This window comes from Sorex araneus, chromosome 1 (assembly GCF_027595985.1).
Source record: "Sorex araneus isolate mSorAra2 chromosome 1, mSorAra2.pri, whole genome shotgun sequence".
NCBI lineage: Eukaryota > Metazoa > Chordata > Mammalia > Eulipotyphla > Soricidae > Sorex > Sorex araneus.
The window spans coordinates 392841449-392863812 of record NC_073302.1 but is presented as its reverse complement, the minus strand read 5'-3'; the positions used below and the strand labels follow the sequence as shown (position 1 = coordinate 392863812).

At 39.9% G+C, this 22364-nt stretch overlaps 2 protein-coding genes across 4 annotated transcripts in view; one reads left to right on the top strand and one right to left on the bottom strand.

Moving 5' to 3' along the window:
• Nucleotides 1-22364, bottom strand: part of ABCB1 (ATP binding cassette subfamily B member 1) — a 229913-nt gene that overhangs the window by 137992 nt on the left and 69557 nt on the right. The gene's annotated exons all lie outside the window — the stretch shown is intronic.
• Nucleotides 15727-22364, top strand: part of RUNDC3B (RUN domain containing 3B) — a 142770-nt gene continuing 136132 nt past the window's right edge. The window contains exon 1 of one of the 3 annotated variants that reach the window (XM_055137919.1): nucleotides 15727-15851. Coding sequence is in view for 2 of the 3 variants with exons in the window: in XM_055137780.1 (XP_054993755.1) it covers nucleotides 16581-16702 (122 nt within the window). In the remaining variant the exon portion in view is untranslated. Of the gene's footprint in view, nucleotides 15852-16323; nucleotides 16703-22364 lie in introns of those variants that run through there. The other 2 variants (XM_055137780.1, XM_055137846.1) reach the window with 2 other exon arrangements.

Below are 22364 nucleotides of genomic sequence, written 5' to 3'. Positions count from 1 at the left end.
TTGTGATTTCTAGTCTTTCTTATCCTTCATATTCAAGCCCTTTCCTATTTTAAAAACTTCTCATATCTCTCTATCTTTATGTATATGAACTATTGGTTCTCTTTCTCTGGAGAACACTAATACAGCAACTAAAAATAATATATCATTTTCCTAAGCCTTTAATATTACCTTTAACATCAGTAGGTTGATGTTCTCTTTGGAGTAAGTAGTATCAAAATTCCTATGAGACTTACAGATATCTTAGTGGTAGTGCCCTACAATACCTCTTGCAAGCACAGAACAATGAGGCCCAGAGTTGGATAACTGGCACCACCTACATGTTCAGGTGAAATTTGGGGCTAACACTACAACCAAGTGTGTAGCCCCTGACAACCCCCACAACCAAATTTTTCACTTGGAAAGAAAATTTGCACCACAACAGAGTGTGTGCAATTCCATCACAGTAACAACAAAAGGAAGGGGGAGAAATACAAAATATGTTAAATAAATAAAACATAAAAATTTCCTATAAAGATATCAGTAGACATGATGATAATCATAGTTTTATTTTTCTCCTTAGGTTATTTTGTTAATGTAAATAAATATTGATACCTTGGGTTGGACAAAGTCAAGTAAATATTAAACAGCATTAAAATATTTAAGGAAATATTTTCATTGCAGGCAAAATCCTAAAAGGGACCTAATAATTTCCATTGTGATTACATTACTTTATACAGAAAAGACTTTTGGTGGGGGCCAGTGCTCAGGGACTACTCTTGCTCTGTGCTCAGATGTCATTCCTGGCATGGTCAGTTACATGCAAGACAAGTCTCTTAACCTCTTCCTTATCTCTTCAGCTTCTTCAAAAGGTTTCTTCAGATTTAATTACGTTATTAATTCAGTTGCCCTTCATAGAGGGACATTATCTAGCTGTACCAGCCTAAGAACATTAACATTTTTCTTCTTTTTGGGGGGAGGTCACACCTGCAATGCACAGGGGTTACTTCTGGCTCTGTGCTCAGGAATTACTCCTGGCGGTGGTCGGGGACCATATGGGATGCTGGGAATCGAACCTGGGTTGGCCACATGCAAGGCAAACACCCTATTTGATGTGGTATTGCTCCAGGCCCTAATCTTTTTAAAAGAATTTTTTTTTTACTAGGAGCAGAAAATAAGTCAGATATTTGTGCATGAAAAGGCTTCACTGCTTTATTGCTTTTATTATAATAGAGATAGCCACACAGAAAGAACAAAAAGAATATGAAAGCAACCTGTAGAAGTTGAGAGTCATCCGCTAGAGTCATCTGAAAGTCATTCCTTTTCATCAAGGAAGAAAACCTGGACATTATAGGAACAACTGCAAAGGAACTTGAATGATTTCAGATGTACTTTCCTTCCCAACCCCTCCTGATAAAATTGCAGCTTAGTTTCAGCTTAAAAAGATCCTGAGTAGAGAATTGTCATGTGCCAGACTGCTGATTTACAGTGAGTTAATAAGTGGGTGTTTTTCAAAAATTGTGTTTAATCCGTAATATAACTATACACAACTAATCTAACCACTCAGCACAGACTTGTAAGGTCTACTAAATAGTACATGAAAGAAAAAGAACATAATTATCAAAGTTAATCATATGAAGCAAATCATCAAAAACTTGGTAAAGTTATGAATGATAATTGTAGCATTCTTTTCCTTATTTAGGTTCATTTGGAAGGACCAGCAAGCTACCGAGAGTATCCCGCCCGCATGGCAGAGCCTGGCAAGCTATCTGTAGCATATTCGATATACCAAAGACAGTAACAACAAGTCTCACAATGGAGACGTTACTGGTGCCCGCTCGAGCAAATTGATGAACAATGGGATGACAGTGACAGTGACAGTGGTTAATACAGGTAAATGAATAGTTAAATGAGACTGTCTAATTTTTGAACACCAAACAAAAAAATCTTTATCATCAGAAATTAGTATTTATCTATATACACATATATCAGGAAATATATAAATCAATTCATTGTGATTAAATCAATCATGAGAATTCAGGGACAAACATTAACTGTTATTGTCATTTGGGTATATTTTAAGTATGTATAAGCAAAGTTCAGCTGTGTTAGAATATACTGGTATAGACTGTGTTTTGATTCTTTTATCTGTGTGGCTATCTCAGGGAGAATTTTAGTCAAATTGCTTTGAGGCAGGGAATGGGGGCACAGAGAGATAGTACAAGGGTTAAGACAATTGTAATGTAAGAAAGCAGCTAACCCCAGTTTGATCCCTGGCATCCCATATGGTAACCTGAGCACCACCAGGAATGATCCCTGAGTACAACATCAAGAGTAAAACCCAAATATAGTAGGGTGTGGACCAACCCCCCTCAAAACCCCCCAATTTTATACTATGAATATATATATAGTATTTCAAATTATTAATGTAAAGATGAATCATTTAATAAGTATAATAAGTAGAAATTTTTTACTTGGAAAAATAAAATGATATCCTAGCATCATAACTTTATTATAAAATAAACTTCTTACCCTTTTTCATTCCAAAATTATTTATTGAGATATGAGGAGATAGCTCAAGTGGTAGAAAATCACATGTCCAGCATACTAAGCCCTGAGTTTGATCCTCAGTACTGCAATGTCCCTCAAACCCTGCTGTGTAGTCTTGGTGATACCCAAATAGTATTGGAAGAGGTTTCAGATACCTGAGCACTACTAATAGTTGTTACTCTAATAAAAAAAATTTAGAGGGGCTATGGTGATAGTACATAGGGAACTTGCTTTGCATGAGACTGACCCAGGTTTGATCCCTGCTCTCCATACGGTCCCCTGAGCCCTATCAGGAGTGATTCCTGAGTGCAGAGCCAGAAGTAACCACTGAGCATTATTGGATGTTATCCAAATCCCCAGAAAAAAAATTTTTAGAAGGCCAGAGTGATAGTACAGCAGGCAGAGCATTTGCCTTGCACACAACCAAATAGGTTTCAATCCCCAACATCCCATATGATTCCCTGAGCCCACCAGGAGTGACCCGAGTGCAGAACCAGGAATAATCCTTAAGCACCATTGGGTGTGGGCCCAAACCAACAAATTTAGGGAAAAAAAAGTACTGCAGTAAGAAAGATAGTATCATGGTTAAAACACATACCTTGTATTTGACTGATTGCCAACACCATATAGTCCCCCAGTAATGAACATTAAAGGGATGCCCAGAAACTTCTGGGGATACCCAGGTAATCACTAGCAGGGCAGAGTCCAAGCAGCATTCTTGAGCCTAGCACTGAACCATTGAACCACACTAGCTGACTAGTGAAAACTGCTGGAAGGGGTCTCTTGGGTCTCCTGAGTATTGTTTGGGAGGCTCCTCACAGGAGTATTTATTCAATACTAAAAGTTACATGCCAGATGCTAAACATGATGGTATTTGTTTCCTTAGAAACATCTATAATATATAAATATATAAATACATTTATATAAATATATAAATTCTAATGTAACTATGTTTTTTATGAAAAGAACAAGTGAAACATTTTATATGATAAAGAAATCATACATTAGCTGTGAAAACTTAAATGATAGTAATTTTATGTATCAATATCATAAATGTCAACATTACTATAAACATGCCACCCAAACTATGATAAGATAAAGTTTTTTAAAAGACGATATTTTTACAAAATATGGGCATAGGACATGAATAGATAAAATCTGTCACTGTATCACTGTCATCATCAATGACAACATCAATGACTTGAACTCATCAATTTGCTCGAGCGGGCACCAGTAATGTCTCCATTGTGAGACTTGTTGTTACTGTTTTTGGCATATTGAATATGCCACGGGTAGCTTGCCAGGCTCTGCCGTGCGGTCGGGATACTCTCAGTAGCTAAGATAAAATCTAAAGAAAAAAACATGAAAATGTTCAATAAGCAAATGGAATAATTGGGTAATTTCACTTCTAATGAATAAACGTTAAAATGTAGGGATCAGAGAGATAGTATAGGGGTTAAAGCACATTATTTGCTTGTGGCAGACCCCACTTCAATGCCACATCCCCTAACATTGCTGGTTGTGGCCTTGGAGGCATCCCAGACATGGCAGGACCCAAGTAGCACTTCCTCACATTGAACTCCTTGTCTGATTGGCTGATAATAGATGGGAGTGACACCCTGATTACTTTCTGGGGGTTTCCATGCCCCAAAAGTTAAGATTGTAAGCAAGGTGTTTCTCTGCACTTATTATAAACATGTATACTTATATACAGCAAAATGATACAAAAAATAATGTATACAGCAAAAAAATATGGCGATTTTTTGAGTGAACAAAGGTGAAAGAAAACAGAAAACACTTTGGTATTATGAGAATTATAAAGTGCAAAGTGTCTCTGGAGGAAAATTTAATATGAATCTATTATAATATCCAAAAGATATTCATATCCTTTGTCACAATACTTGTTTCCTGAATAAAAATGTGTACATACAATTTCTCTTAAGTCAATGATTTTGGATGGATATATAGATGTAATAATAATGCTGCCTATAAAAAACATAATTGGAAATCTTCTAAAAGTTAAACAGTGTTGATGAACTAATTATGTCACAATTTGCCTGCAGAGTAGTATTCTGTTATTATGTAGTGGAGTAGCTACAGATTTAAGACAGCATAGAGAAATGTTGATGATATGTGATAGAAACATAGGATAGGAAGTGAGTGGGTAGAAAACTAAATTAAAATGTTGGAGAACGTGGGCAATTACATTTGTTGTAGAATCATTTAATTTGCTGCAACTGAGGTTAATGTGCTAGCCTCCTGAGAATGGTAACAGAAAGGAGAAAAAAATGAAAACATTGCTGCCTTCCCATAAGTTGATCAGGTACTGTCTTGCTAGCTCCCTAGGTAATACCCAGTTTACACTTCTTACAAAGCTTTTTTAGTTTTTTGGTGGGGGAGAGGAGGTTGGGCCATATCTAGTGGTGCTAAGGGCTTACTCCTAGATCTGTGCTCAGGTATCACTCCTGGCAGGACTCTGGGACCATATGGAGTATTGGGAGCGAATACAGGTCTGGTGTATGCAAGGGAAACACTCTGCCTGCTGCACTATTTCATAGACCCCCAAAACCTTTTTTTAAAATTTTTGGTTCACACCTGATGATGCACAGGGGTTACTCCTGGCTCATGCACTCAGGAATTACTCTTGGCAAACGACCTACCCTCTGTGCTATCACTCCAGTCCCACAAAGCATTTTTGAAACCTGAGCTGTTTTGCTTTCAAATTTCAACCCCCACATACTAGAAGTGATTTGATTGGCTCATACACACAGCATAAATTGCAATTACTTAATTACTCTTTTTCATGTTTCCTGTGTTACAAGAATTTCCAATTTGCAGAAATCAGTTTTGACTGAAATAGAATTTTATTTATATGGTTCAATTTAACCTCAGTCTTTAGTGAAAAAATCATTCAAGTCAGGATTTCCCTTTTTCTACATTTTACTTGATGGTGCTTTTTTTAAGATGGCTTTTTTTTCTAGGGGGTTACACCCGGCGATGCTCAGAAGTTCTCCTGACTTTGCATTCAGGAATTACTCCTGGCGGTGCACAGGGGGACCATATGGGATGCCAGGGATTGAACCTGGGTTGGCTGCCTCTGAGGCAACTTCTGTAGCCACTGTATTAGCGCTCCAGCCCCTAGGGTTTTTTTTTTTAAGTTCCATTGGAATAATTTTTTTAATAAATTTATTTATTTTTAATTAATGAATCACCATGAGGGTACAGTTACGGATTTATACACATCTGTGCTTATGCTTCCCCCATACAAAGTTCAGGAACCCATCCCTTCACCAATGCCCATACTCCACCACCAGTAAACCCAGCATCCCTCCCATCCTCCCCAATCCCATCTCCCCCCACCCCACCCTGTCACTGTGGCAGGGCATTCCCTTCTGTTCTCTCCCTCTAATTAGCTATTGTGGTTTGCAATAAAGGTGTTGAGTGGCCACTGTGCTCAGTCTCTAGCCCTCATTCAGCCCGCAACTCCCTTCTCCCACATGGCCTTTGACTACATTATAGTTGGTGATCCCTTCTCTGAGTTGCCCTTTCCCCAGAATGTGAGGCCAGCCTCCTAGCCATGGAGTCAACCTCCTGGTAGTTGTTTCTACAATTCTTGGGTGTTAGTCTCCCACTCTGTTATTCTATATGTCATAGATGAGTGCAATCTTTCTATGTCTGTCTCTCTCTTTCTGACTCATTTATGTGGTGTCATGGCCTTTGATTGGGGAGAGTAAGGTATTTCATCCCGAAGGGTTTATGGTCACGTTGTTATCTGATGAATCATTCACTATTCTATCTGATAGTGGTTTTTAGTTCCAGTATATATTTTCCACATTTATTGAAACATAATTGACACACATCACCATTTAATGTATATAGCAAAAATGTTGGTCTTATTAAAAGATTACTTTGGTAAGTTTACTTAGCCTCCATAATTACATATAGACAGAAAGAAAAAAAAAGGAAGAAAAATATTAACTTGTGATGAGAGCTTTTACAATTTACTCTCTCAAAAATATATATTATATATATATTATACAGCAGTGTTAACTATGGTCATGATAATGTGTATTAGACTAATAGTGCTTATTTATCATGTGACTGGAAGTTTATATCTTTTGGTCATTTTCCTCTCTTCAATTCCCACCTTCCCGCAGTTCCCATTTCGATTCCTCAGAACTATGTGCAAAGCAGTTTTCTCCTTAATCCTCAACTTGAGTGATTTTATCGAAAAGAAAGTAGATATATGTAAGAAAATAGATAAAACATATCTATTTTGAATCAATATTTTATTCTTGACAGTCACTTACTGTGACCTTCCAATATTTTCTTATTATTCGGGGAACATGGCACACCCCAAGATATTCAGGAATGATCCCTGATGGAATCGATTCCAGGATGCCTGCTAAGTTAAGTGCCTTACCCCCTGCACATCTTCCCTGCCCCACGTTTACTTCTTTGTAAGTGGGATAATAACAGTAACTACTTCAGAGAAGGGGTCTGAAGATTAACTGAATAATCAAGCAACATTTATTTTCTAGTCTTCAACTTTTGGTCTAAGGCCTCTTTCTAAGATTAAAAAAAAACCAAAAGCCTCTAAACTTAGAATCAATGTCCCCTCCTCAAGATAAATCTTCAAGACACCTTGTCTTGATCAGCACTTACCCAAGGAGTTAGCATTTTGACAAAGAACAATTTGTGCCTGTTTCGCCATCCGTACCATATTGTACCAACATGTTTTGCACTGCTTTGTCCTTGTCTTTGTCTACTGCTCTTTCCATGATGTCCTCTGGAAATTTTTTGCTTTATGACTACTACTTCCTTGAATCCTCCACTTCTTTTGAGTGGTTCCTCCACCCAGTTTCCTCAGCGGAAACCTGGATCTTAACCAAGGTCTCTGTTTCACTTGCTGTACTCTGTACTCTCAAACAGATGTTTTTGTTTTGTTTCTAAGTATTTTCACCCAATTCAAACCTTAGGGCCACAGAAGCAGTGTTCTTTTCGGGTTCTATTGCTGTTTCTAGATCATCCTCCTCCTCTCCCCTCCACCAACTCTCTTATGTAAAACAAAACCAACCCAACCAACCAAATGTGTTCCCAGACCAACGGTTTAGGCAATTTGATAGTATTATCATCTATTGAACTCCCACTTACTCCCCCAAATTAATGAAGATAACAGCAGTTTCTGTATATTCTACTTCTAGACACAATACTGGGAGATTTCATTATAACATAACTGGCAATTCAACAACTTTGACATCTGAATTTTATAAATTCCTTTCACCATCAGATCTTACTCCTACCATCACATGTAACTAGGCTTATACATTAGATGCTGTCATAACTCAACTGCTCTCATTCTGAAAGTGCTAATTCAAGCATATGACTAATTTGAGCCACAAACTCAAAACTCCTCCTAGCTTGCTTGTGTCACTATTTCTACTATGATTAGTCTTTAAGCTAGCAAATCATCTAGTCCTTTCATTTTGCTAAATCAGTTCATAATTCCTCTTCACTTTAACTTTTCTCTGTCTAATTAAACTGCATTAGATGTACTCTTGTTAATATCTCAGACATCATTGTATTTGTCTTCTCATCTCATCCTCTCATAAAACTTGACTCCTGAAACTAGAAAAATATTAGTAAAGGTTTAAGGTGCTTGCCTCGAACACAATCAACCCAAATTCAGTTACCAGTATACCACGTAACAGTCACATAAACACTACCACTAGTAGTGAGCAGAGAGTCAGCTGTAAGCTCTGCTAGATACGATCCTCCCTCCAAAAAACAGCACTTTCAGGAGCTGGAGCAATAGTACAGCGGGTAGGGCGCTTGCCTTGCACGCGGCCGACCTGGGTTCAATTCCCAGCATCCTATATGGTCCCCTGAGCACCGCCGGGGTAATTCCTGAGTGCAGAGCCAGGAGTAACCCCTGTGCATTGCCAGGTGTGACCCCAAAAAGCAAAAAAACAAAAACAAAAACAAAACAAAATAAAGGCACTTCACTCCTGCATAAAATCAGTATCTTATTACTTGCATACTAGTAGGTTTACTGTTCTAGAGTGAATATATATGTTCTCTTCCAAATCCATACATTGAGGTTCTAATCTTTGAAATGATGGAGATTCAAAATGGAGCCTTTGGAAGGAAATTAGTGGGTGGGAGCAGGAAAGTGGTCACTAATGATGGGTTTATTGTTGATGTAAAAAAAGTACACTTGGAGATGTACCTGTTCCCACCTAAAATGCACACTAAGAAGTCCTGTTGGCAAACAGGAAGGTGTGGCCCCCCACAAACTAGAAGAGTTAACACCAGATAGCAAATGATTGGCATGTTGATTTGGGCTTGTCAGCCTCTAAAACAATGAGAAAATATATTCTTGTTATTTAAACCTCAGATGATAGCATTTTGGTGATCATTTTAGTGAAGGAGTTCCCAAAACTTGGGTGATCCAGTGCAGCACCCAAGAATCACCCCAGGCAACAGTTGGTCAAGGGTAGAGTGTGATGATGTGGCATTGTTTGGGTCCCTCAGTGCTTGGGGGTCCACCAACATCACTCTGATGGTACTGAGGGCCATAGGACGCCATGAATCAAACTTGGAGCCTTATGCATACAAGACATTTGCGCTTGGCCCCTTAACTATCTCCCCTACACCAAAACCTCAGACTGGTGTTTTGTTAAGGGTAGCCCACACTGAACAGACACTGATGGTGCTGAAGAAAGTCACAAGATTGGATGGACTACATTAAGTTGTAATTTCAAATTATTGTTTTCATGTGGTTCCTCAAAAGTTGAGAAAGCAGACTAAATTTAATTTGTCAATTTATTGTTTATTCACCATAAAAAAGACTCTGAATCTTTGGTGTTGTCTTTGGTTTTGCAGAAAAAGTAAAAGCTGCCAGATGGGAACTTTCTTGACTTTCTCATGAAAAACTTTCTAATAACAAAACTACTTATTTTACACTGGCGTTCCACCCTTCTCTGTGGTTACAATTGAGAATTGGTATTTTTTCCTTTTTGTTTTTTTAATTGAAGAACTGTGACATACAAAGTTATTGATTGTTGCATTTTAGGTATATTTCAACACCAATTCTACTACCAGTCAACTTCCCTATAACAGTGTCCCCATATTCCCTCTTTATCTCCAGCACCCCACCCCATCCCCACCTGTCAACTTGACAGATACATTACAAAGTTTCAGAAGTTGCAGCTTAGATCTCATGTTTTCAGTTTTGTTGATTCTGTGTTTTGGACATATGGCTATACCACTCACCCATATTGCCAGTATAACTGAAACCCTGATGCCTATTCCCCCATTATTTCCCTTTCTCTTCTTTACCCCATTGATTTCTTTCCTTCTCTGTCCTCTCTGAACACTGGGGGAAAGGTAAATCTAGGCATCTCCTTTTTATTACAATACATTTCCTCATCCAGTAGATAATTGATATCTTTAACCAAAGTTCATCTATGGCTTGTATCTCCCTTGGTTTTATGCCTTCTTTTTGTTTTATTTTATTTTGAGGGGTGGGGTGTTAGAGTTTGGGCCACACCTGGCAGTGCTCAGGGCTCACTCTTGGCTCTGTGCTCAGGGATCACACTTAGAGGGCCTGGAGGACCATATGAGGTTCAAGGGATCAAACCTAGATCAGCTGTATGCAAAGTAAGTGCCCTATCCACTGTACAATCGTTCTGGCCTGATTTTCTACATTCTTACTTCTGATATATAATAAAGATATCAGATATCTGATATCTGATATCTTTATTCCCACTCTTGTCTTACTCATCTTTTCTCCCCAGTGTATTCATTTTAAATTCTTAAAAATTACTTCAGTGAAAAGAACAACATAATAGGAATAAAATACCAACATCTTTCTGCCAATTTTCCAGCATTCTATTCCTTTCCATTTTATCTTTTAATTTTTATTCATCTATTTACAAAATATAAAACATATACAGCTCACATTGTTTCTCATGCCCCACCCTCTATCCTTTTTCCTTTAGGTAAAATTATAACCTTAGTCATAGTATCAAAGTCCACAAGTTAATTTTTTATTTCATTTTTTATCTGTTCATTTTTATATCCTTATTTTACACAGTTGAAATCATCCTATATTTTTTCCCCTTCTAGAATTTTACTTAGGATAATCTATTTTGCTGAAAATGGCAAAATCCAGGCTTTTAAGCTGAATACTAATCCATTACATAAATAAACCATAATCATTTATCCAATTATCTACCAAAGGAATTTTTGTGCTTTCATAGTCTAGCTATTGTAAATAGCACTGCTTCAATAAACATTATAGTGGTTATAACTATTTGTTCTCATAATTTTACATTATTTAGATAAATACCCAGAAGTTAGATTGTTGGATCATATGAATTGCTGTATCTTTAGTTGAGAAAGTGCCACTCTGTTTTCCAAAATGGTTATATCAATTTATATTCCCAACAATAGTGCCCATGAATCCAGTTTTTTCCATATCTCCAACATTTGTTTCTCTTAAGTCATCCTTACTGGTGTGGGATGGTATCTCAGTGAGATTTTAATTTTCATTCCTCTAATAATTAATGATGGATAGTATTTCTCATAAATTTGTCATACATCTGTATGTTTTCCTTGGAGAAGTGTCTATTCAGATTGTCTGTCCCCACCCCTTTCTCTTTTTTATTTTTGTTTTGGGGCCACACCTAGTGATGCCAAAGACTTGCTCTGGCTCTGTGCTGTGGGATCATTTCTGGTGGTACTCAGAAGGCCCAATGTGATGCCATGGATCAGACCCTGGTTGCCTTTGTGCAAGGCAAGCACCTCAACCCCTATCCTATATTTCTGGCCCCTGACCACTTTTTATCCATAGGGGTCACTTCCGGAAAAACATAGCCCTAGTGGGGTGGGCCTGATGGCTTGGTTCTCAGGACTGGTGATGCTGTGCTGCCTAGAACCCGGTAGAGTTGTGCCAGTGATGTTTGGATGCCTCTAGGGATACATCCAACTGTGTTCATGGGGCTATGATATTCTGGTGGTCAATAACATGCTAGACATATAGTCTACCACTTGAACTATGTCTCCAGTCTATAAAAATTAAGTTTGTTACTAAAAAAACTATTCCTTATAAACCTCAGGTACTAACTTATTGATTACATGATATGCAAATATCTTTTCCTACTTGTAGGCTGTCTTTCCATTCTGTTTTTATTTTCTTTTCAGGTGCAAGAGTTTTTGAATTTACTGTAATGCCAAGTCATGACTAGTTTCCCTTGCTATAGGGGCCAAATCCTCAAGAGATTTCTAAAACTCTTGGTTTTAGAGATGTCATGGACCATTTCATACATATTATTTTCTATATGCTTTATGCCTTGGGCCTTACATCAAGGTCTTTATCTCATTTTTGGTTATTTTTGTACATGGGGTTATAGGTAAATCCACTTGAATATTTTGCATGTTGCTGGCCAGTTTTTCTGAAAATATTTGTTGAAAATAATCTCTGTTCCCCATCAGATGTTCTTGAATTCTTTACCATAAACTAAACATCAATAAATGTGTTAGTTTGTTTCTAAGTCTTCAATTCTATTCCATTTATCATATGTCAAACTTTATTCAACTGCAATAGTTTTGATTACTAGGAACTGACCTTATAGTACCTCCATTTTCTTATTATTTTTCAAGATTGCCATAGCTACTTGAGGTATTTTAGAATTCGACATAAACTTTAGTAGTTTTTCTTCTCTTTCCTTAAAAAAATCATTTGTTTTACTGAGATTGCATTAAATCTATATATTGCTTTTGGTCAAATGGAACTTTACTAATTCTCCCCATCCATCATGAAATGTCTTTCCATTTTTCATGAACTGGCTTATATCTTTTAAATACAATGCTTCACTTCTCCTGTCAAATTTATTCTTAGTTATTTATTTGGAGTACAACTTTAAATATAATTGTTCTCTTAAGTTCTTGTTCATTATTTGCATATAGGAATGCAACAGACCTTCATCTATTAACTATGCCTCTTTTCTCACTTTTGTCCCCTTCACTGGTCTTTAAAATAGTTATGTGATATTCACATGTCACTCTTTTGCTCTCTTCTGAAACAGTACTCATTGTGTTTATATACAGAAAATTCTATTTTATCCACGAGATGAATCTTATTTCTGTTTGGTGATCTTATTAATCTTATAAAGTTATGCTGAGGGTTTCTTTATGGATTTTTAAAAATTGTGTACATGCCATCTTTTCTGTTGACTGCTGGTATTGGTTACTTAGAAGTCCCCTTCTTTGAGATTAAAATGAATAAAGGTTTAGCAATAAATGCTCTGGCTTATAGCAGTTTTCTTTGTCTTTTTTCATTGGGAGAAGGAAGTTGGGAAAATAATTAATGAACATGGTCTGCTCTTTCCCTTCTACAAAATTATAGTTTAAATTAGGCATCTACTTTTTTCATTATTTTTTTGCTATGCATCTTTTTACATTTCTGAGTGAGTGATCTTTGTGAAAGTGCTCAGATACATAAAGAATTACCACTACTACAGGCTGGATCGGTAGCACAGTGGGCAGGGCCTTTGCCTTGCGTGAGGCCAACCCGGGTTCAATTCCTCCATCCCCTTCAGAGAGCCCAGCAAGCTACCGAGAGTATCTCGACCACACGGCAGAGCCTGGCAAGCTACCCTGTGGCATATTTGATATGCCAAAAACATTAACAACAAGTCTCACAATGGAGACATTACTGGTGCCCACTCGAGCAAATCGATAAGCAACGGGATGACAGTGATACAGTGATCTTTTTAAATTCTTTTATTTTTAAAATTTTATTAGTGAATCACCGTAGGGTACAGCTACATACTTACAAACTTTCGTGCTTGCGTTTTAGTCATATAATGATCGAGCACCCATCCCTCTACCAGTGCCCATTCTCCACCACCAATGATCCCAGTATCCCTTCCCGCCACCCCCAACCCCTCCTCACCCTGCCTCTGTGGCAGGGCATTCCCTTTTGTTCACTCTTTCCTTTGGTTGTTGTATTTTGCACTAGAGGCATTGAGTGGCCATTGTGTTCGATCTATAGTCTACATTCAGCTCGAATCTCTCAACCCAAGTTGGTTCTTCAAATACCCATTACTTGGTGTTCCCTTCTCTATCTGAGCTGCCTTTTCCCCCAGCATGTGAGGTCGGCTTCCAAGCCATGGAGTAGACCTCCTGGTCCTTATCTCTACTACTCTTGCATGTTAGTCTACCATTCTGATACAGTGATGTTAAGAAATAAAAGTAATGTACAAACTCATGTGACTCTGTATTGACATTGTACCGGATATAACCGAGTAAATCATCTCCAGATTATAAACTAGAGAAAGAATGAAACCAAGGACACAGGCATCAGGATAATTTAGAAACATCTAGCTCTCAATTAAGTGTATACAAAAAATGACTTGTTTTACCTTGAAATCTTGTTCAGCAAATTAACAATGTCAGCTGAATCCCCCTAAAAGTAACATTTGAGTAGTAACATTAGTACTTAATCATCTCAGATGGAGTTTTATTAACTATTTAGTCATAAGTATCACTTCACTGTACAAATAATATGAAAATGTACTTAAGACTACAAAGCCAGTTTTGAAAATACCTGACTGGTCTCTACCATGACCACTTAGTTTTGTATCCTTGCTAAGTAACTCAAGTATGTGTTCTCTCCTTTCCCCAGGAAAAGCTGTCTAGTATCTAAGAATTATGTAGGTAATTGATGTGACTTTCCACTCTTTTTTCTAATTAGTTTTAATCTGTGTTTAAATAACAATTTAAGAGTGTTAATTATTGGCTTTGTGTAGTCAAATGCATCTCTTCCTTGATGGTTTCTTCTGTATTCAAACTGTTGGGCTAGCAAGAAAAGAAACTTGTCAATTTCTAGCTTTTCTAGAAGGCACACCTTACAGGGTCTTATTCACTATAGAGCTGACAGAAATGTTTGCAAACAGGCACACTGAACTAGAAATCCCTCCTGCTTTTATTTTAATTAACGTAAAATATAAATTTTAAAGTTTGAATTCTTTTTATCATTTAAAAGTGTGAATATTTATTGTAGCTAAGGGATATTTTCCTAGATATTTCATTATATTCTCATTAGACCAGTAGCTGAGTTTTTGTGTATGTGGTTTTTTTTAAACTGATTTTCTTTCTTTTGTTTGGGAGATGTGAGGATTGCAACACACCCCATGGTGCTCAGGGGTCACTGCTGGCATTTTTAAGAGAAATACGCGCATTGCCAGATATCCAACCGATGTCAAAAACATACAGGGCAAGCACCTTACCTCCTTGTGCGCTTTGTACTCTATAAAGCAGTATAGATGGTTGCCTCTTTGTGTGTGTGTGTGTGTGTGTGTGTGTGTGTGTGTGTGTGTGTTTTGGTCACACTGGCGGTGCTCCGGGCTTACTCCTGGTAGGGTTGGTAGCTGGGGGTGGGGGGCCTTACGGGGTGCCAGGGCTGGAATTCTGGTAGGCTGCATACAATGCAAATGTCCTACCCGCTACACTACCCCTCTGGCACCCCATACATACCTTCGATGAAATCTTCAAAACCAGAAATGGATGAATTTTGGGGAAAAAAATCCTAAACTTTTGATAAACAATACTAAATGTGACTTCAAGTTAATGCCAGTAAATTTAGAGCTCGATGCAAACCTCTGGACAGGTGCAAAAACAAGGTTTCACACTTAAAATCTGGACATACTGATGCAACGGGAGGTAAAGGTGCAGAGAACACGAGCTGGTTTGAAGTCCCACCTTTCCGCAGGTGAGAGTGGACGGGTGACGAAAGTGACGAAGCTCCAGTTGATGGGAACTATAGTCTGAAACACCCGCGACAAAGACAATCACGCCCGTTTCTCAGGCTTAGCTGTCCAGCAGGGTCAAGGAGACACTGTCCCTTACGTTCCCGCCGCCCACTTCATTCCCAGTTACTGCCTAGGACGGAAGATGTGAGGGGGGGGGGTGTGGAAAAAAGACTCCCAAAAGAGCTTGCGGGTCGTGCAGGATCTCACAATAAAAACGATGTGGCGTGGGAGGACCAAGAAAATCTCCACCACAAAAGCCTCCAGAGGGATGTTCTACGGACACTCTCTCCTCGGTTGTTCATCACAGCTGTCCAGCACACCAGGAGAGGGCGTTACAACAAAAGGAGCCCGGCTCCCTTCCTGGGAGTAAGGCCGCGGGTGGAGTGTGGGAGCTCGCGCTGCGGCGTTTTGGGCACGGTAGTTCCAGACGCCACGGGACTTGAGAGCCGGTTTCCGAGGGAGCGATCAACCGTTAAAACCAGAGATGCCAGCTATTTCATAGCTGGGGTAAGGTAACACGCCGGAGCACACCGGGGACCCCGGCCCCTACAATCGCAGCTCCCAGCCAGGCGCTGCCACCCTCCCATCTCGCCCACCCCACCGGCTTGCAGAATGCCAGCTCCAGACGAGCAGCCAGGTCTAAGCCCCGCGCCTTGACAGCTGCCCACGCACCGGGGCGATGCTCCAGCTCGGCTTCAACGCCCGCAGGCCGGCTCCGCTCCCCCCCGCCCCCAACAACCCCGGCCCCCGAGCGCCGCGCTCGGCTCCCGACGGGCAGGCGGCGGGAGCGGCGTGGCGGCGGCTGGGGCGCTACGGGTGGCCGGGCGGGTGGGTGGTTGGGCGTGCGGGACCTGCGGGCACGCGCGCGCGCCCGCCGCCGAGGTCCCTGGGGAAGTCCAGGCGCGCCAGACGCCAATCCGCACGCGCCGCCCGGCGGCCGACGGCGCGCGAGGGCGGGGGTGGTGCGTGCGTGTGTGCGCGCGTGTCTGTGTGTAATAGCTCGGGCGAGGAGCGCGAGCCGCCAGTGCGCGGGTGTGCGCCGTCCCCCCCATCCCCCCTCCCCTGCCGTCTTCCACACCCTCCCGCAAGTCCCTCCTTCCCGACGACCCTCCCGCGCGCGCCCCCACGGTTACCTCCGAGCGCGAACCCGGAGCAAGCCAGCGTGGGGTGGGGTGGGGGTGGGGGGCGGGAGGGGTCGCGTGTCAAGACAAAAGGGGCGCCGGGAAGCAGCCCGCGATGGCCACCCGGAGCCTGGGGGGCCTGGGCGGGAGCCGCGGCGGGGGCGGGGGCGGCAGCAAGAAGAACCTGAGCGCCCGAAATGCGGCGGTGGAGAGGAGGAACCTGATCACCGTGTGCAGGTACGGCGCGGCCCAGCGCTCGGGGCCGGGGAGGAGGCCGCGGTGGTCGCGAGCCGAGAGCGGGGCTGGGGGCCCCCGCCGCACCGGGAGGGTTTTTCGGCGGCGGGGGTGGGGGGGGCGGGCAGCCGCGCGCGGAGAGGGGTCGGAGTCTGGTCCCCAGCTCCTCGCCGCGGTCCGCGGGTCGAGCCCGGGGCGGGGCCGGGGGAGGTATTTGTTTGGAACGTGCGACCCGGTGTCCGAGGGAGAGCGCGCCGGGCGGGGCGGGGCGCAGAGCGCTCAGCTGCTCCGGGGCTGGTTTGCGGGGGGCCCGCCCCGCCTAGGTCCTCTATTTTGTTTGTTTTGTTTTGCCTTGTTTACCTCCGTAGTCCGTTTTCCCCCTTTCCCAAAGACCCGGAGATCTGCGGCCGAGGTCAGCAGCCCCCGCCCCGGGTGCAGGCGCGCGTGTGCGTGGGGGTCTCCGCCCGAGTCTTCCCCATTTTTTTTTTTCCCAAGCACAAGTGTTAGTGGTGTTTCTGCAGTTGGTGTTACCCGGCGGGATTGTGGAGGCCGCTTAAAGTCTACCGGCAGTGATTTGAGTGTCTTTCCTTCCTTGTTCTCTAATCATGCATATAGGATTCCCTTAGCTATAGAAACATAAAAGGAATAATTAACTAGCTGGACACCTAGTATTCGGGTTTTTGTTTTTGTTTTTGCGCGCTGAGAGATCCTTCTAGTCTTATTTATTTTTAAAAGTGGAGTCATTACATCTATTTCCTAGAAACGTCTCTGAGCAGTGAAGTCATTTAACAATTTGATCTGTCCTTGGATTCTAATTGCAGAACTGGGGTTAGTGGAGGGATGTGATGGGATACGGTTAGGGTGGCAGGGGTGCACTGGACTGTGGAGAAGGGACAGTCCTACTTTGGAGGTAGATATGGTGGGATACACTTGAGGAGACCTGTAATCGTAAAAACATACTGTGTAAGCAAAAAGCTACCTCAATCCAAAATAAAGTAGTATTTTTTCAATTAAAAAAATGAACAGCCACCTCTGTTTATCAAATCCCTCATCCTCAACCATAGATATTTCTTCACAGACCAGAAAACCTTCTTCTTTAGAATTCATACATATTTTTTGTTTTCTTATATAAAGATGTTTCTACGTGAAATACTGGTGCTTATACTATGAGGTATTTAATAACTGACTTTTAAAAAATTTTGGACAGATGTTCTCCTGTCTGTCAGGAATATCTAAGACTACCAATTTTTTAAAATTTAATTTAAATTTTAAATTTTATTGAATCACCGTGAGATAGTTACAAGCTTTCATGTTTGGGTTACAGTCACACAACAAACACCCATCCCTCCACCAGTGCACATTTCCCACCACCAATATCCCGGGTATACCCCCCCTTTTCCACCCTCCCCCTGCCTCTAAGGCAGACAATATTCCCCATACTCTCTCTCTACTTTTGGGCATTATAGCTTGCAACACAGACACTGAGAGGTCATCATGTTTGGTCCATTATCTACTTTCGGCATGCATCTTTCTTCCTTCCCAACTGGTTCCTCCAGCCATCATTTTCTTAGTGATGCCTTCTCTGTTCCATCTGCCTTCTCTTCTCTGCTCATGAAGCAGTCTTCCAGCTATGGGACAATCCTCCTGGCCCTTGTATGTATCTACTGCCCTTGAGTACCAAATTTTCTTAATATACCACTTTTCTCTATAGGATGCCATCTTTTGAAAAACAGGGTTGTGTTAAATTTTTTTAATAGGATACCACAGACAGTGGTCCTGGTATTTGTGTTTGTGTGTGTGGGCACTGTCCCTCCATGCTTGGCCAGTAAGATCTTTTTAATCTAGTAGAGTACGTAGAATAATAAGTAAGAATCATTTGCTTGTCTTTAGTTTATGACTATTTAGGGTTTTGTTGTTGTTGTTGTTGTTTTTAAATAGGATGGCTTTTAAAAGGCTCCAATATATACAGTGTTTCTTTTGGAATATCTTTTGAAAATGGTCCACCAGAGTTAAACTTCATATGATTGTGACCTTGTCTGCTTTTTTTCTGTCTTAAATAAAGGGAAATTTGGTGATGGACACTATCTGTTCCTTTTCATTTTTGTTATCGATGGTTTTAAGTAATATTTATTTGCTCTCCCACAAGAGACTGTTTAAAAAAGGGGGATGTCACATTTGTTTAAATTTTTGCTATGTTTAAGAAATTCTAGTCACATCACATTGATCTATGTGGACAAATGTTCGGGCTAACTTCATTTTTATTTTTAAATTTGTATTATTACTTTATACTATGAAATGTTTATTAGTACTTACTTGAGTTAAAATTTACACAGTACATAAATTTTTATTCTGGCATAGACTTCAACTTGTATACAGTTTGGAACTTTGAAAAATTATGTCAGTGACATCATCCTTTTAAAATACACATTTCTCAGCCATAGAAAATCAGGTATTAGTCAATATTCTGCCATTTTTAAGCTTCATGGGTTATTGAAATGCTTACATATATCTTTGATTCAGTTATGATGAGGAAGAATTAAAACCCAGATTATTTCCATAGGTTGATATTGTTTTCTAAGAAAATTCATTGGTATACATGCTTAAATTTAAAGATAGCATTTATCCACTTTAATGTTAGATGTTTCTTACCTACCAGTCCCACCCCAGTTTTCAATAGTGGGGAGAATCAGGTACTCATTTGGAATATCGAACTGGCTGCGTGCAAGGCAAGCGCCTTATCTTCTGTACTAACTCTGGCCAGATTTGAGTTTAAAATTCTTTTATTAACTCTGTTGCTTTACTCAATGTTTATTGTGGAATGAAATCTATGTAACTTGAAATTATAATTTAAATGTTCAGGTTTAAGTCACTATACGGTATTTTAAATGTTTTGGCTAAATTGCTTTTTATCAAATAGGATTAAATGTCGGTGATCGGTAGCAGATCGATTCTACAGCGGGTAGGGCATTTGCGTTACACGTCACCAACCTGAATTCAATCCCTGGCATCCTATATGGTCCCTCCAATCACTGCCAGGAGTAATTCCTGAGTGCTGAGTCAGGAGTAACTCCTGAGCATTGCTGAGTATGACCCAAAAAGAAAAAAAAAACGAGGATTAAACGCCAACCCCCCCTTTTTGTTTGTTTGTTTACATATCTATTATATTCCCCCTCTTTTAAGAGAATTCTGTAAAGTATAATTTAATTCTTACTAATCATCTTTCTCTGGATCTTTTTCTGGATCTTTCTCTAACCACCACCTCAGTGCCTGGCCATGGAGACACTTCATACAGTTTTTCCTACAGAGACCCAGAAGATTATTCAGACTCTGCTTTTGTGTTCTGCTATCTCTTCTCACTAAGTCAGCTATTATTTCATACAACTCTGCCTATCTCTAGCAGTTCTTCTCTTTGTGTTTCTCATTCTAACTTGCTTATTACAGTTGGTTGTGAACTGCGAAAGTAGAGAAGTAAATTTATGGTGTGTTAAAAACTCAAACAAAAAACTGCTAACACCCAGAGGCCTGAGTTAAGTGACTGTTTTATCACACTGAACTTAGAATTCTTGATTCTGAATAATCAGAAAGATAATGAAAAGTTCTGTTCCTATGCTTGAACCTGGTGGGCGAGAAGCAGATATGTAAAATGTTGCAGGATTATTGGTGATAATTTTTTTCAAAGAACTTTTAGTAACTTGTATTATCAGTGCTTGAGTAATTTTAGACTATTCAGACTGTCTATAATGAATAGAATTTTTCTGCACAGCTTTTTTAGTCATGCTACATGCAGTAGAACTTTGGGCTGGGACTCTGATCAACATTCATTGCATTTTTTTTGGACTAGTTAACCATCATTTCTAATGATTCTTAGAGCTATAGAGTAGGCTTCACAAAGTTAAGAAGACAATATGTGGTGCGGGAGTCAAACCCAGGTTTGTTTGAGGGACCATAACGTACTCTGGGGATTGAACCCTGGTCTGCTGTGCGCAAGGCAAGAATCCTTCCTGCTGCTCCATCTCTCTGGCCCCAGTCCTTGGGCTCTTAAAGAAATTATCCAAATCCCTCAAAACCTCATTCTTACCTTCATCCATTTACTACTCCTATTAAGGGCAACTACTCTTTTGGGATTTTAATGTTAGAGTTTGGTTTTGCTTCTTTTTGAATTTTAAATGAATGGGACAATTTAGTATATATTAATACGTATTTGGTTATTTTTGCTCATCATTATGTTTTTAAGGTTCTTGTGTGTGTATGTGTGTGTGTGTGTGTGTGTGTGTGACTGTAGTTCTTTCATTTTTCACAGGGGCATTCTGTTTCTGTTTGTACATGTATACCACTTTTTAAAATTGTAGTTGAAGTAACATTGTTATACTACTGTCTATGTTCATGCTTGTGGTATGCAAGATTACTGCCTCTGACATTACAAGAGTGTCCAAGACCCTCTGCCACTGTCGTGGTGTCTCTACTCTGCCTCTTTCTTTCCTCTCTAGTTCTCATCCTCTGTGGCAGTCTCAGTTCTGTATTCAAAGTCCAAGGGGTTGTTGCTATTAGATGCTCCCCATTCCTTTGCTTTGTATATATAAAACAATAGTTCTATTTTTAATTTTTAGAGAAATCCCCCTAGCCACATTCCAGAGGCTGAATCAGATTACATTCTCACTAGGGGTGAATGAGGGTTCCTTTTCACCATACTCCTGCCAATACTGGATTTCCAATATTTTTCATATAGGCCATTCTCACTGGTGTGAAGTGGTACCTCGTTGTTTTAGTTTGCAGTTCCCTGATAATGAGCTGATTTTCATACCCCTGTTGGATATTTGGAATATACCACTATTTATCTATTCTGACTCATATTCATTTCTACTTTTTTGACTTTGAATATTCATTAACACACATTTTTATGTATGTATGTATGTATGTATTTATGTCAGGTATGAACCTAGGAGTAGAATTGCTGGGTCGTACCGTATGCATATATTTAGCTTCAATGGATAGAATCATTTTCCAAAGAGTTTGTACCAATTCCTAAAGGTAGTGTGCAATGTTTAATAGTTTTAAGTTCTACATCCTAGTAACACTCAAGTGTTACATTAGTTCTGTACTATATTTGTTGAGATGTCATAGGTGATTTCATTTTGATTTTCTCTCATTTTCTAAAGAAATAAAACCTTTCCATTAGTCAGTTGACCATTTGGAGATCCTTTTTTTTTTTTTTTTTTTTTGTGAAGTGGCTAGGATCTGTCTTTGGTATGTAGTTTTTTTTTTGTAATTGAAATTAAGACTACAATTATACAACTTCAAAAGACCTATATGTAAATCTCCTGTTGCATATGTAATTCAAAATCCCCCCATTTGGTGTCTTAATTTTTCTTTTTTGTATAATTTGTTTTGGTGAGTGGAAGTACTTAATTTTTTAGTCGTTTATATATTATCTTTGTGGTTAATGCTTATGACCTGCCTAAGAAATTAGCTGACTCCAAAGTGTGAAAATATTACCTCCCATTTTATTTTACATTTCTACCGACAATCCATTTGTAGTTTATTTTATGTTTTGAAGTATATGGGGATGGGGAAGTCAAGGTTAAACATCTCCAAAAGGAAAACCAGTTATCTAGTGCCATTTGTTTGCACGATCGTACTTCTCCTGTTACACTAACATTTATCTTTA